The 17140-nt window shown below is 39.8% G+C and overlaps 1 protein-coding gene across 2 annotated transcripts in view; it reads left to right on the top strand.

Annotated features, from left to right (window-relative positions):
* The window catches only part of COL6A5 (collagen type VI alpha 5 chain), a 155850-nt gene extending 153194 nt beyond the window's left edge, over positions 1 to 2656 (top strand). For both annotated transcript variants that reach the window (XM_027549097.1, XM_027549107.1), the window contains one exon: positions 1844 to 2656. In XM_027549097.1, the coding sequence (XP_027404898.1) occupies positions 1844 to 1863 (20 nt within the window). In that variant the 3' untranslated portion in view covers positions 1864 to 2656. The remainder of the gene's footprint in view (positions 1 to 1843) is intronic.
* The last annotated feature ends 14484 nt before the right edge of the window (positions 2657 to 17140 follow it).

The raw sequence follows: 17140 nt of genomic DNA, 5'->3' as shown, positions 1-17140 counted from the left end.
AGTTGCAGCTTCAGAATTCTGAAGAAAAACTATGTAAAACAGAAAAACTATGTAAATCATAAGAAATATTATTTTATCAAAGAAAGTACATATCCAATGTGCTTATTTATTATGTAACTGGAAATTTGTACCTCTTAATCCCCTGAATCCTTTCCAGCTTCCACCTATTCGTTCTCTGTATCTATGAGTCTATTTTTATTTTGTTTTGTTTGCTTATTTTGAATTTTAGATTCCACATATAAGCAAGATCACGTGGTATTCATCTTTCTCTGTCTGACTCATTTTACTTAGCATAAAACTCTCTAGATCCATCCATGTTGTCACAAAGGACAAGATTTCATTTTTATGGCTGAGTAGTATTTCATTATATAGACATAGATTATATATATATATATATAATTTCATTATTTATTTATATATACACAATACACATTTATATATATGTGTGTATATATATACATATTCTTTGTATATTTTGCATATTAATTCCTTATTGGACATATCCTTTGCAAATATCTTCTCCCATTCAGTAGGGTGCCTTTTTCTGTTTTGTTTTGTTGATAGTTTCCTTAACTGCAAAAGTTTTTTTTTAGTTTCATGAACTTTCATTTGTTTATTTTTGCTTTTGTTTGTCTTGATAAAGAGTCAGTCCTTTAGGAAAGCATGCTGCCTATGTTTTCTTCTAGGAGTTGTAGGATTTCAGAGTTAAGTTTTTAATCCATTTGAGTTTACTTTTATGGTGTGAGAAAGCAGTCCAGTTTGATTCTTTTTTATATAGCTATACAGTTTTCCCAAAATAATGTATTGAAGAGGCTGCCTTTTCTCCATTGTGTATACTTGTCTCCCTCTTTGTAGTTCAATTGACCATATAAACATAGGTTTATCACTGGGCTCTCAATTCTGTTCCATTGATCTATGTGTCTGTTTTCTACTAGTACCATACTATTCTGATGACTGGATTTTTTGTAGTATAGTTTGGAATCAGGGAGCATGATGCCTATGGCTTCACTCTATTTTCCTCAAGGCTGATTTGGCTATTCAGGATCTTTTGGGTTTCCATACAGATTTTAGAGTTAATTTGTTCTAGTTCTATGAAAAGTGCCACTGATATTTTGATAAGAGATTGAGTTGAATCTGTAGATTGCCTTATGTAATATAGTCATTTTAACAATATTAATTCTTCCAATTTATAAGCATAATAAATCTTTCCACCTATTTGTATCATCTTCAATTTCTTTCATCAATGTTTTACAGTTTTCCAAGCTATTCCTGTGAATTGTGCTTCAGAGTTTTCTTGACTAGAGGCTTTCTTACTCCTTCATAGACTGTTGATTGGTCAAGAGTTGCCTTGAACTCCCAAGTACTCTGGCTCTATGAGGTTAAAGCCAGTAGCTGGACACCAGCATTCCAAAGACCAGTATGAGCTGATGCTGGAAGCCTAAGCTCACAAGGAGGTGATCAGGGAAGAGTGGGGAAGAGGGATAGGAGGGGAGATTACCGCCAAAAAAAAAAAAAAGAAATTAATGCTAAAAAAAAAGATTAGAGGGATTCTGGGCAGAACCCTTCTATCTCTGCACTTTTCTTTTACCAGTCACTAAATATGCTAAGCATCAAATTTCAGATCATCAATGTACCAGTATTTTCCCAGGAAGAAGTATATCTATACTTCCATTTACATGTTGTTCTTTTATACCTATGATCACACCACTATTTTATCATGACTATTGAAAATGGCAAAAGTATGCCATTTTTTTTCTTATGTGGCATGAAAAGGAATAGACTCTAAAGGGAATATTTTAAATAAATCCAGTGACATTAAGAGCAACATATTTTTGTTTTGCAGATGGTGAAGACACAAGATGATCATAGCAGAAAAGAATATAGCTCCATTGGCATGAGAAATTCCACACGGTTCTAACTAAGAAGTATAAATCATCTATTAGAAGTGGAGTCATAAGTGGCAGGAATTTTTCACAACTAATAACATGTTAGATTTGTTCTGTTCCGAATCTGAGGGAAAGACTTCTCTGAGTGAAGACATCAATGAGCAGACCCAAGAAACTAGGAATGATTTCATTTCTCCTGAGAACTGGGATAACTGACTTTGAAGAGTTAACTGAATCCTTTCTTTGACAACTCTGTATGAGGCATCAATTGTAATGATGCACCTGCCTACAGGATATTTTTGTCATCATTTTTTATCGTATCTGTATCTCACATTGGACTGGAGTAAAAAGGATTTTGGATTAGAATTTCCCAGGAATGCCTTCTGTTTTTGAGAAATGAAAGTCTGTGCCCATGTCTTCATTTCTGGTATGTCCCTAGAGCTGCATTTAACACTGATTGATCTGTAAGACCCCATCTGCCCAGCTGCTACCATCATAGACAATGTTTGCCCTTTCCAGGACATTTACAAAACAATGACATTTGTAAGAAAGAAAAAAGTGAGATAAGGCTAATTTTATAAAGCACTATTGTGTGCTGTGGTCATCTGTTTTATATTTTAGCTTGCTTTACTCTGTTTGTACTTGATTTTGGCTGCGGACAAAACAAAACATTCTGGAAAAACATGAGTACTCTATATGACAGAACTGTTCTTGGGAATTGCAATGTTAGCAAGAGACAAGTTCTAAAATAAAGACAAGTTTGACATGGACACTTGTTCTGTTCATTTTTACTTCACTGTAGCCCAAGGCAGACTCATTAGACCACCAGTGCAGGATAATTACCAAGTCAGTGAGTATACTTTGTATATTTTTAAAGTGACTATGTTAAGGGGGTAGTACTAAAGGCACTTTTATACTTTTTCTCTATAATTCTCCTTAACAATACTCTTGTGTTCAAATATTTTTAAAGTAATCCAATCAACTAATTCTAGGTTGTCGAAAAGTTTTACAGTAGCCTTTACTGCTCCCTGGGAAGTTCTAGAGCAAACTCTACTCATTCAATAAAGTTTTATTTTCCCCTAAGAGTACATAAGATCCCTAAATCTAAAAGTGACATGGGTTATCAAGAATATGAGGCCTGGAGGGAAGGGGTAAGGAGGGAAGTGGGAGGAAGGTTCAGGATGAGGGGGACACATGTATACCTATGAATGATTCATGCTGATGTATGGCGAAAATCATCACAATAGTCTAAATAATTGTCCTCCAATTAAAATTAATTAATTTAAATTTTAAAAAATGTGAGGCCAACTATGGTGAACCATATGGAGGTTCCCTAAAAAACTGAAAATAGAGCTATCATATAATCCAGCAATTTCACTCTGAGACATATATCTGGAGAAAACTATAATTTAAGAGGATACATGACCCCAGAGTCCATTCCAGCACTATTTACAATAGCCAGGACATGGAAGCAACCTAAATGGCCATCAACAGGTAAATGGATAAAAGAGCTGTGGTACATATGTAAAATGGAATACTACTCCCTTGCATGTAGAATCTTGAAAAATGATACACATGAACTTATATACAAAACAGAAACAGACCCATAGACATGGAAAGCAAAGGTATGGTTACCAAAGGGGAAAGGGAGTGGAAGGGATAAGTTAGGAATTTGGGATTAACAGACACATTATTGTATATAAAACAGATAACCAACAAGGACCTACTATACAGCACAGGGAACTATACTCAAGATTTTATAATAAGGTGTGAAGGAAAAGAATATATATATATATATATATGGACTTCCCTCATGGCGCAAACAGTAAAGTGTCTGCCTACAATGTGGGAGATCCAGCTTCAATGCCTGAGGCGGGAAGATCTCCTGGAGAAGGAAATGAAAACCCACTCCAGTATTCTTGCCTGGAAAATCCCATGGACAGAGGAGCCTGGTAGGCTACATACAGTACATGGGATCACAAAGAGTCAGACATGACTGAGCAATTTCATATACATATATACACACACACAGACACGCATACATGTATATACATGTATGTGAAACTGAATCACTTTGCTCTACAATGGAAACTAATACAACAGTCTAAGTCAACTACACTTCAATTTTTTAAAATGTGAGGCCAGAGAAACTCACACGATGCTGAGGACAGAATGAAATGTCTTGTCTAGCATCCTTAGCCACGTCTGGCTAGATTTATGATGCTCATGTCCTACAACCCAGCAAACTCACATTAGATCTACGTGCCTGTAGAAAGTCTTACATAGGATACTCAAGGAACCAAATACAAGTACGTTCGCTGCAGCATGGTGTGTTTTAGTGAAGATGTGAACCAACCAAAGTGTCCTAAATGTGGGATATGCATAGAATAGAATACAATACAGCCATTAAGTTGATAAGCTAGAGCTGTATTTATGGACAAATCTTGGAAAGAGTTGCAGAAGGATACATTATGACATCATTCATATAACATCCTAAAATCTGAGAAGCAATATCATGCATTGTTTATGAGTACCCACAAATGGAGATAGAGCATATGTGGGGATGATAAACACCAAATTCAAGACAGCAGTTATCTTTCAGTGCAGAGGGGTAAAGCTAAGGTCCAGTTGTCATTATAATGTTTCTTTCTTGAGCTGGGTGGTGGAGAGTAAGTTTTCCTTTTATAATTTTTTTATACACTTTTGGATGCCTGACATATTTCATGATGTAAAAAGTGTAAGCCAAGTCATGGAAATAAATGTAAAATTCAAGTAAAGCCTTATGCTATACCTAGAATCATGTTAATATTGTGAGGAAATAATACATATATATACAAATATATATATCAGTTCAGTTCAGTTGCTCAGTCGTGTTCAACTCTTTGTGACCCCATGGACTGCAGCACACCAGGCCTGCTTGTCCATCACCAACTCCTGGAGCTTACTCAAACTCATGTCCATTGAGTCGGTGATGCCATCCAACCATCTCATCCTCTGTCGTCCGCTTCAATCTTTCCCAGCATCAGGGTCTTTTCCAATGAGTTATTTCTTTACATCAGGTGGCCAAAGTATTGGAGTTTCAGCTTCAGCATCAGTCCTTCCAATGAATATTCAGGACTGATTTCCTTTGGGATGGACTGGTTGGATCTCCTTTCAGTCCAAGGGACTCTCAAGAGTCTTCTCCAACACTACAGTTCAAAAGAATCCTTTCTTCAGTGCTCAGCTTTCTTTATAGTCCAACTCTCACGTCCATATTCTCTCTATATACATATATGTATATATTCTCTATATATGTATATATAGAATGTACATATATTCATATATATGTATTCATATATATTTATGGACATATATACATATATATGTGTATATGTGTATACATATATATATGTATATCTATATATGCATATATATTATATATAGAATATATATTCCAGAAAGCTTGACTTAACAAAAACTCAGGGCAAGGATCATTTTTATATAAAATATAAAACACCTTTAACACCAAGCATCAGGGAAACTTTTCTCCTTCATTGGTATATCACAGAATTTGAATCAATGTATAAAATTAGTTTCAATTTTGATGTGAATTTTATGTCTGAGCGGTCACAATTTGATGCATATAAGAGGTAAAAATGGTGAAATTAAGTGACATTGACTGGAGAAACAATTGCACTGTAAATATAGGGAACTTTTAAATAGGTGTATTGTGTATTTTGAACATTCAAGCCAAAAGTAGAATACTGGAATTTGTGCTGTTGAGAACCAGCAACAGAGAATGATCACAGGATGATAAAAATGCATGAATACAGAGTAAGGCTGCTAAGTAGAGCCAGTAATTGCTTTGGAAATCAAAGAAGGAGTAAAAAACACTTTGGATTTGAATAACTGGGAGAAACTTCAAAGAAGAAATAGAATTCACATCAGGTCTCTCCCTCCAGTTCCTTAAAGAAAACAGTACAAACTCCTTCCACGTCTTAAACGATTCTGCAAAATCTGGCATTTGCTCACTTTTTCAGCCTAATCTCTCTCCCCTGCAAGGAACCTCTTCCTCTCCCTATCTCTTGTTCATCCTCTGGTTGGGTCTCACCTGGTTGAAACACCTTCCATAAATTCTTGAAGCTGAGCAGGGTAAACACCCTCCCCTCTGAAGTCCCACTATATATTCTCCCATTCCTGGATTGTTCCCTCTGGGTCCTCATCAGTTCAGTTCAGTTCAGTCACTCAGTCGTGTCCGACTCTTTGCGACCCCATGGACCGCAGAATGCCAGGCCTCCCTGTTCATCACCAACTCCTGGAGTTTACCCAAACTCATGTCCATTGAGTCAGTGATGTCATCCAACCATCTCATCTTCTGTCGTCCCCTTCTCCTCCTGCCCTCAATCCTTCCCAGCATCAGGGTCTTTTCAAATGAGTCAGCTCTTTGCATCAGGTGGCCAAAGTATTGGAGTTTCAGCTTCAACACCAGTCCTTCCAATGAACACTCAGGACTGAGCTCCTTTACGATGGACTGGTTGGATCTCCTTGCAGTCCAAGGGACTCTGGGAAGCTTATACTGGTATACTGGCTTGCCCATCCACTTCTCTATGTCCCCAAGGGGCACTGAAGTGAGCATCCCTATTAGTTCATCACTGTATCCCCAACATCCCAGATGGTCCCTGGCACTTAAAAGGCACCCAATAAAGACTGAATGAATGAGCAAACTCATCTTGAAAGAGAAATGTAGTTTAGTTTGATGGGGAAGTCAGAACTGGCATGAGAAATGATAAGGGAAAGCTGAGAAAACAGAACAGAAATATGTGCACTTATGCACTGGAGTGGGGAGATTGGGAGTGTGTGAGCAGAACTTGGAAGGGACCCAGAGTGGCTGGGTTGGATCTGGGGACTACTGGAAGCTGAGGCCACAGCAAGTATTGTTAGTTGCTGAAAAGTCTTATTTTTTAGGCTTAAAAGAACCTTAACAAACTTAAAAAAAAAAATCTTGAACCACTTCCCAGTAGCCAACCTGTTTGAATTCGGAGTGTCCTATAAACAAAACTGCATGCTCTCAGAAAGGAACCAAAGCACATGCATTAAGCACACATTTCCCCAGGGATTCTGTGAAGAAAAGACCCCTGAGTCTTGACATGGATGATACACTGCAGAACAGCTGGTCAGAATAACAGATGACTAATAATCCTGTGATACTTCTGGAAGACTTCATGTGACATTTAAAATCGGATTCCTAACTCTTTTATCTGAGTGTGAGTGGTGGGGGTGAGAATTTGAATAGTCATAGTTGAAAATTTGTGCAGCCTCTATGGGACTCCCTCGGCTAGAACCTCTTTCCATCTCTGACTCACAACTCTGGAATGTCCTTCTGACTAAATTTCTCCTTCAGCCCCTCCTTGACCATACTTGCACCTCTCCTTTCATGATACGCTAGGATCTTAATAGGCACTCAATAATTTTTCTTTGCTCAGAAAAGGGTGAATGAATAAGCTCTGTCTTACTGAGCCTGGCTAATTTCCTACTTGGCTCCCTCTATTTTCCCTGGCTTTCACTTCCCAAGCTGAATTTGGATTCTGTGTTAAGAAGTCTGATAAGAGCTAGAAGTTGTCCTCTACACAAATGCTGCTGAGAAGGAAGCTCTCATCCCCTGTGATGAGGATGATCACTGTGTGGGAGCCTGGCTCACAAGACAACTCTTAGAAGTCTCTTCAGAAGCATATCTAAATAGAAATCCCAGAGATAAATCCACGCACCTATGGAGACCTTATCTTTGACAAAGGAGGCAAGAATATACAATGGAGAAAAGACAATCTCTTTAACAAATGGTGCTGAGAAAACTGGTCAACCACCTGTAAAAAAATGAAGCTAGAACACTTTCTAACACCATACACACACACAAAAAAACTCAAAATGGATTAAATATCTAAATGTAAGACCAGAAATTGTAAAACTCCTAGAGGAAAACATAGGCAAAACTCTCTCTGACATAAATCACAGCAGGATCCTCTGTGACCCACTTCCCAGAGTAATGGAAATAAAAGCAAAAATAAACAAATGGAACCTAATTAAGCTTTTGCACAACAAAGGAAACTATAAGCAAAGTGAAAAGACAGCCTTCAGAATGGGAGAAAATAATAGCAAACAAAGTAACTGACAGCGAATTAATCTAAAAAATATACAAGCAGCTCATGCAGCTCAATTCCAGGAAAACGAACAACCCAGTCAAAAAATGGGCCAAAGAACTAAACAGACATTTCTCCAAAGAAGATATACAGATGGCTAACAAACACATGAAAAGATGCTCAACATCACTCATTATCAGAGAAATGCAAATCAAAACCACAATGAGGTACCATTTCACACCAGTCAGAATGGCTGCTATCAAAAAGTCTACAAACAATAAATGCTGGAGAGGGTGTGGAGAAAAGGCAACCCTCTTACACTGTTGGAGGGAATGCAAACTAGTACCACCACTATGGAGAACAGTGTGGAGATTCCTTTAAAAACTGGAAATAAAACTGCCATACGACCCAGTAATCCCACTGCTGGGCATACACAGCAAGGAAACCAGAATTGAAAGAGACATGTGTACCCCAATGTTCATCGCAGCACTGTTTACAATAACCAGGACATGGAAGCAACCTAGATGTCCATCAGCAGATGAATGGATAAGAAAGCTGTGGTACACATACACAATGGAATGTTGCTCAGCTATTAAAAAGATCACATTTGAATCACTTCTAATGAGGTGTATGAAACTGGAGCCTATTATACAGAGTGAAGTAAGTCAGAAAAGAAAGCACCAATACAGTATATTAACACATATATATGGAATTTAGAAAGATGATAACAATGACTCTGTATGTGAGACAGCAAAAGAGACACAGATGTAAAGAACAGACTTTTGGACTCTGTGGGAGAAGGTGAGTGTGGGATGATTTGAGAGAATAGCATTGAAACTTGTATATTACCAAATGTAAAATAGATGACCAGTCCAATTTCGATGCATGAAACAGGGCACTCAAAGCCGGTGCACTGGGACAATGCTGAGTGATGGGATGGAGAGGGAGGGGGGTTCAGGATGGGGGACACATGTACACCCATGGCTGATTCATGTCAGTGTATGGTGAAAACCACCACAATATTGTAAAGCAATTAGCCTCCAATTAAAATAAATAAAGAAAATTAAAAAAAAAAGTATATCTAAGACTCTAGGTTGATGGATATTGTGAGAACAGGCTAGTAAACAGCCTGTCATCTCTTTTTAATATGACGCACTTAGATTTATAGTGCTGGGTCAGTATCAGGGGTACAACGCAGTTACTCAGTTTATACATATACATATATTCTTTTTCATAATGTTTTCCCGTATTTGCCTGTGTGTGCTCAGTCGTGCCCATATAGGTAATTGCAGAATATTGAGCATAGTTCCCTGTACATCACAGTAGGTCCTTGTTGTTTATATAGTTTATATATAGTGGTGTGTATCTGTTAATTCCAGACTCCTAGTTTATCCCTCCCCCCATAAATTCTTTTATCCTCTCAGTAACTTAGCACTTCTTCAAGGTAAAAAAATTGTTCCTAGTATGACATAAATTGATCTACAAGTGTCCTGTGTTTCATGGTGTTGGAGGGCCACAATCCAGGTAGTTGATGGCCCGTGAACCAGCCTCATCAGCATCACCTGGGAGCTTGTTAGAAATGCAGAATTTCTGGGCGTCAACCTGAGGCAACTGGATCAGAATCTACACTTTGAACAACATCTTCAGGTGATTCCTGGGCATATCTATGTTTAAGTGCTGGCCTAGAATTCACTTGCTTGAAGTTCTGCCAACGAGTAGGTGCATTTTGCTAATTTTCATTTCAGCTTGGCATCAGTATTGGTGATCAACCATGTAACATGCAGTTTGCCACAATTAGGGGATATAAATGTAAACAAGGGTTTCCCTTTTTTATGGTGGCTCAGTGGTAAAGAATCTGCCTGTGATGCAGGAGACACAGGTTTGATCCTTGTTTGGGAAGATCCTCTGGAAGAGTGCATGGCAATCCACTCCAGTATTCTTGCCTGGAGAACTTCATGGACAGAGGTACAGTCCATGGGATCGCAAAGAGTTCAACTTGACTGAGCAACTAACAAAGGTAAATAAAGGTGACCTATAGCTTGAACTAATGATTTAGCCAGGAAGATTGAGGCAGAAAAAGAGATCACTTTGATTTCATGTAGCAGTGCTAGGAGGAAGTAAGCAGAGAGCATGGCAGAAATATGTAGGCCTCCTTACCCCAGCCTAGAGAAAGCATCATAAAGAATAGGTTCATTGATCTGGAAGAAAAAAGAGACAATGGCCAGGCAAAAATCAAGTAAGTAATCTAACCATAAAATAAATTGTCTTTCCCAGATCTTTGTCCTTAAAATAATATGTTTTTGTCTAAACCATAAACCTTATTGTGTTCCTGGGGAAGGAGGATTGACTATACAAATTCTGTGTTGCTAACTGGGCTTAGTGGTGATGGAGATGAGGATGGAGAAGTGAATACAGGCCAGCCACAGAGAACCATGTGGACCACATTTAGCTTTTGTTCTGGGGGCACTGGGGGAAGGATGTGGTTGAACTTTTATCATGACTGGTCTTGGCTGCTGAGGGAAGAGGGAATTGAAGGGGAGAAGAACTAGGTACAGCATAATCAGGTAGTTATCCAGGCAAGAGTGGGCAGTGTTGCTCAGGTTGGGAATGAGTGGAAGGGAGATATCTAAAAGGTAAGATGAGCAGGACATGATAATTGTATGATTGTGACAGAGAATGAGGGAGAGAGAGCTGGGTGCCAAGAACAGCAGTTCTCAGACTTGACTGTACAGAAGAATCCCCTGGAAAGCTCCACCCCCTCCCAGAGTTTCTGATTCAGTGAGTCTGGGGTAAGGCCTGAGAATTGCATTTCTAACAAGTTCCCAGCTCAGGCTGAGGCTGCTTGTCCCAGGACCACACTTTGAGAACAACTGCTCAGGTGTACCCCAGTGATTCTTGCCTTTGATAGCTCCTTGGGAACCCCTCAGAGCTTTTTAAACTGCTGATGCCAGAACCTTATGCCCAGGGTTGGTACAGGGTGCAGTGTAGACACTGGGCATTCTCAGCACCAGGTGATTTCGAAAAGCTGATTTAAAACTCAACATTCAAAAAACTAAGATCATGGCATCCTGCCCCATCACTTCGTGGCAAATAGATGGACAAACAGTGGAAACAGTGAGAGACTTTATTTTCTTGGGCTCCAAAATCACTGCAGATGGTGACTGCAGCCATGAAATTAAAAGACTCTTGCTCCTTGGAAGAAAAGCTATGACAAACTTAGACAGCTATTAAAAAGCAGAGACATTACTTTGCTGATGAAGATCTGTCTAGTCAAAGCTATGATTTTTCCAGTAGTCATGTATGGATGTGAGAGTTGGACCATGAAGAAGGCTGAGCACCAAAGAATTGATGCTTTTGAACTGTGGTGTCGGAGAAGACTCTTGAGAGTCCCTTGGACTGCAAGGAGATCAAACCAGTCAATCCTAAAGGAAACTAATCCTGAATATTCATTGGAAAGACTGATGCTGAAGCTTAAGCTCAAATACCTTGGCCACATGATGTGAAGAGCCTGCACATCAGAAAAGACCCTGATTCTGGGAAAGATTGAAGGCAAGAGAAGGGAATGATAGAGGACCAGATGGTTAGATGGCATCACTGACTCAATGGACATGAGTTTGAGCAAGTTCCAGGAGATGGTGAAGGACAGGGAAGCCTGGTGTGCTGCAGTCCATGGGGTCACCAAGAGTCAGATATGACCAAGCGACTGAACGACAACAAAGGTGATTCGATCGTGCAGCTGAATGCCAGCTAAGTACCGTTTACATATTTGGAACACAGGCACGGGAGTCATTTTGGTATCTGTTAAAATTATTTCCTAATATTTTCATTTTCTTGATTAGTTAAGTACCACAGCAAAAAGTTATTGCCTTTCCTGGATCTTTGTCCTTAGAAAAGGTATTTTGTTTAAACCATATATCCCATTGTGTTCACAGAGAAGGGAGACTGGCCATATGAATTTTTGTTGAAATGCTTCATAATATGTGTCCTCACATGTGTATTCAATCCATTAGGAAGATCAATATGATGTTTGGTGGTTACTATCTAAAAGGGCAGATATTGAAACAAAACAGACACTATTTCCAACCTAAGACAAGAGGAAGAAGGAAAAAAAAATCACTAATTTGTTGAGTTCTTACTGTATACCAGATGCTATAATTGGTGATTTATATACATTATTCCATTGAATGCTGATGCACACAAAAAGGAAAAGTAAGCCATCATTATCTCCATTGTAAAAGTGAGGAATCCAGGGCTTGGAAAGAAAATGTCACACAATTCAAGGTAAAGAGGGGTATAGATCTGGGTTTTCCTGTTTTCCCAAAAACGGTATTCTTTTTGTGCATTTTCATGAGAAGAAAAATTGGCTCTAAAGTACAGAAAAAATAGTCACCATGAGACATCAGGTGCTTGAATTCTAGCCCTAACTCTACCCCTAACTAGCTGTGCCACCTTTATTGAATTGCTACATCCTTTGGCCTTGATTTCCTCATCAGTAGAGTGAGAATAAAGACTGTACCTAGCTCCACTGATAAATAAATGAGTAAAGAAGATGTCACACACACACACACACACACACACACACACACACACACACACAGGAATATTACTGAGCCATAAAAAAGAATACAGTAACGCCATTTCCAGCAACATGATGAACCTAGACAGATCTGGACAACTCTGCAACCTGGACTCACTCTGAACAGCTATTTTTGTTGGGTGTAAAATTCTGTGTTCACAGTTGCTGAAGTAAATCTGACAGAAAAGACAAATACATGATACCACTGTTTGTGAAATCTAAAAGAAAAAAAAAACTATACAAATGAACTTATTTATAAAACATAAATAAACTTACAGTATAAATTTATGGTTGCCAAAGGGGGGGTATATTAGGAGTGTGGGATTAATGGAATATAAGTAAAACAGCAAAGACCTACTATATAACTCACAGAACTATACTCAATATCTTGTAGTATCTGGAAAATAATCTGAAAAAGCATATGTATATATGCATTGTTGTTGTTAAGTCACCAAGTCATGCCTGACTCTTGCAATGCCATGGACTGTAGCCCACCAGGCTCTTCTGTCCATGGAATTTTCCAGGCAAGAGTACTGGAGTGAGTTGCCATTTCCTTCTCCAGGGGGTCTTTCTGACCCAGGGATTGAACCCAGATCTCCTGCATGGCAGGCAAATTCCTTACCACTTATCCACACACACACACACACACACACACACACACACACACACACACACACACATATTTATGACTGATCACTTTGCTGTACACTTGAAACAAACACAACATTGTAAATTAACTATACCTCAGTAAAAGTAAAACTTTTACTAGCAGTGAGATGCAAAACATGCTTAAATTTTTAAAAATTACACTTTCAAAAAAAAGTACCCAGTTCATTGGACTAAGAAAAATTATTTTTAGCACAATGCCTGGCATATGGAAAATGGTAACATTACCTCTTATTCTCTTCCTCCACTTTATCACCGTTACTAGCAAAATAGTGATACTGAACCCATGTTCCCTAAAGTTCCCTCGTTTTATAAATTTCTTGATTAAGGATTTGCTGGTTCTTTGGTAGCTACAGCTTCTTTCTGAATCCCTTCAACCAGTGACCTCATCTTAAGAATTGGTCTTTGTTAAAATCAGCCAAACTCTCCTGTCACCCTCCCACAGCACCTGTGTCCCCAGGATGTCCAGCCAGCTGTGGGTGTTGCATCCATGGCTGTGAAAAAGTTGGGTCAGTGTTATGATGACTCTCACTACAGGGGCTCCACTGTGCTGAGCTGGCTGTGTTCAGCTCCCTCTACAGCACCTGTGTGAAATCCCTCACACCAGACCAGCAGGATTTCTGTCCGGTGGACACGAGTGCAGTAATAAATGGACCACACTTCGAAGCTTGGATGCTGAAGACCCTGTTCTGTGATCTGATATCCTGTAGGCTTGAAGATGGTCCAGGAAGAAATTTGGAATCTTGTGACGTGTAAGACTTGTTCTACCACATACTGGTTAGGTGATGCTGGGTTTGTGGCTTAACTTCTTAGAACGTCCAGTTTTCTCATCTCTGAGACTGGTTTTGTGAGATGTGGCGTGTGCAATGGCGCATTAGTGTTCAGCTTTGTAGCAGCTGCTCAGAGGCAGTTAGGAGCCATCCTAAAGACTCTATTTGGGAAGCTGGTGATAAATTTCAGGGTAGACCAGGAGACAGGGTTGTATAGAAATTTGGAGAGTGCTAATCATGGCTTTCTAAGCCTTTTACAGCAGACTTGGCTTGCCACCACTGTGACACTTCTGTCAGTCTAGATAGCATAGTGCAGCAGCAATTTTCACTTTGGCATTCCCACTGGCTATGTTTTTAAGAATTCGCCTGCGCACCATCTGGGATAGAACCTCAGACACCTTCATACGCATCACTGCTCCATAGAATGGGCTGACTGCATGGTGAGGCAGTCGATGGCATTCCTTCTCACATAAGCCTCCTAGTAGCCAGGAGGCTTGTTTACCCTCCTGTGAGCATGGGACAGGGTGTCTGCAGGGCTCCTGCCAATGTTTGCAAATTGCCTAGTTGGGAGACTTCTTCTAACTGCCTGCAAACATGTTCTGACCTTGATATCTGGATCCTTTGTTTCATCACTTATCCCTACAGTTGGAATAGCTTTTAATTGAGCAGGGTTTTACCACACAACACAGTTTTACCCCCGTGCCAATAGGGAAAGGACACAACTAACAAAGGATAATACTTGCTTGGTTTCTAGCAGAAACCACTTGGAGCTGATCTCCCAGCAACTCTGTGGCTGTTTTTGAGAAGAGTTTCTGAAAGTGGGGTCTAGGGACCACTCTCATCAGAATTTCATAGGTCATGTTAAAATAGAGAGTTCCAGGCTCCCCTAGTTCTACTAACTTGTAATCTCTGGGTGTAAACACATAAGCTGCATTTTAACACACTTCTAAAGTGAGTCCTATGTTGTATTATACTTTTCTCTTTTAACTTGAGTTGCTATAAAAATATTGCTGCTAAGTAGCTTCACTTGTGTCCAATTCTTTGCAGCCTTATGGACTGTAGCCCTCAAGGCTCCTCTGTCCAAGGGATTTTCCAGGCAAGAATACTAGCTGCAGTTGCCATTTTCTTCTCCAGGGGATCTTCCTCATAAAAATGTTACTAGCTCTATATTTAAAAAATCAAATAACACTGTGGGAGAAGGCAAGGGTGAGATGATTTGAGAATAGCATTGAAACATGTATATTATCATATGTGAAATAGATCGCCAGTTCAGGTTCGATGCATGAGACAGGGTGCTCAGGGCTGGTGCACTGGGATGACCCTGAGGGATGGGATGGGGAGGGAGGTGGGAGGAGGGTTCAGGATGGGGAACTCATGTACACCCATGGCTGATTCATGTGAATGTATGGCAAAAACCATCACAATATTGTAAAGTAATTAGCCTCCAATTAAAATTAAAAAAAAATAACACTTAAAGATTCAATGTGCTTACTGCAATTGCTTGTCATATTGATTTTAGACATTGTCTGCTGACTTCCTATAACGATTGGTGAATATTTAGCGATTTATCCAACATAATCATCCATCCTTACCAGTTTCATACGGTCCCTAAAGTTTTCGTTAAGTAAAAAGTTACACTTGCTAGTTTATAACTTTATCGCTGATCCTGTTCGCAGTGCCAGCTGTCTCGCTGTATCTCATTTTGTACACTGTGTGCTGAACCCATGGTAGGCAAGACACGAGCTAAGAGGCTGCAAGGAAATATGGGGAGCCATAGGACCTGCAGATACATTATTCTCTACTGGCTGGCACAGCAGCTGTAGCAGGAGATGTGCCGTAACACAGCGCAACTGCACACAGCCTGTGAGCGAGCGAGTACACCGTGACGGGCGGGCGCAGCGCTCTAAGCGGCGTCAGCTGTTACATAATCATCCCTTACAAAATGCGGGGCGAGAGGCTGACCACACCATCTTGGCTAATTTGCTGTCTCCCCACAATGACTACGTAAAGGCCACTTAGTACTGAGCCAAGAAGGAACTATGACTATCTTTCTTTTTCAGCTTCTGTTTTATCTTAGACTTTGAACTCTATCAAACAACTGCTAATTTAATTTTATAAATATGCAGATATATCAAATACTTCGCATTTTCTTTCTGTTGCCCCGGGACACGTCACCCCTAGAGTACCCCGTTCTTCTGCTGTGTGTGGACTCTTAATTCTGCTTTCTTTTGTAGATTTCCTTTTCTCTGGTTCCATACCTTCTACTTTCTTAATCTACTTACTTCTTTTGAAAAAAGCACATCTTCTATTAACTTCCCTAAAAACCAATGCGTTGGAGATAGAATTTTTCAGTCCTTGCTGTTGCTGCTAATCGCTTCAGTCGTGTCCGACTCTGTGTGACCCCATAGACGGCAGCCCACCAGGCTCCCTTGTCCCTGAGATTCTCCAGGCAAGAACACTGAAGTGGGTTGCCATTTCCTTCTCCAATGCACAAAAGTGAAAAGTGAAAGTGAAGTCTCTCAGTCATGTCCGACCCTCAGTGATCCCATGGACTGCAGCCTTCCAGGCTCCTCCGTCCATGGGATTTTCCAGGCAAGAGTACTGGAGTGGGGTGCCATTGCCTTCTCCATTTCAGTCCTTGCATGACCCCAAATGTCTTTATTCTTACCTCATACTTGGGTTGATGGTGTATACGGGGTTGAAAAGTGTCTTAAAATTCATGTTCACCTGGAATCTCAAAATGTGACTTTATTTAGAAATAGGGTCTTCACAGATGTAATTAGTTAAGATGAGGTCATACTTAGAGTGGGCCCTAAACCTAACGAGTGATCTCCTTATAAGCATGCTATGGGAAGACACAGAAGCACACACAGAGGAAAGAAGCTCATGGGAAGGCAAAGGCAGAGATGGCAGTGATGCGTCAATAAGCCAAGGAATACTCGGATTTGCTGACAGCCATGGAAGCCAGGAAAGAAACACAGAACAGACTTCTTTCTCAGAGCCTCCAGAAGGAATCAACCTGCCAACACCTTGATTTTGGACGTCTGGTCTCCATAACTGTGAGAGAATAAGGTTTTGTTATTTTAAGGTACCCAGTTTGTAGTACTTCATTGTGGAAGTACTAGGAAA

This window comes from Bos indicus x Bos taurus, chromosome 1 (assembly GCF_003369695.1).
Source record: "Bos indicus x Bos taurus breed Angus x Brahman F1 hybrid chromosome 1, Bos_hybrid_MaternalHap_v2.0, whole genome shotgun sequence".
In the NCBI taxonomy this organism is placed as follows: Eukaryota; Metazoa; Chordata; class Mammalia; order Artiodactyla; family Bovidae; genus Bos; species Bos indicus x Bos taurus.
The sequence above is the reverse complement of the archived record's forward strand: the minus strand, read 5'-3'. Positions and strand labels throughout refer to the sequence as shown.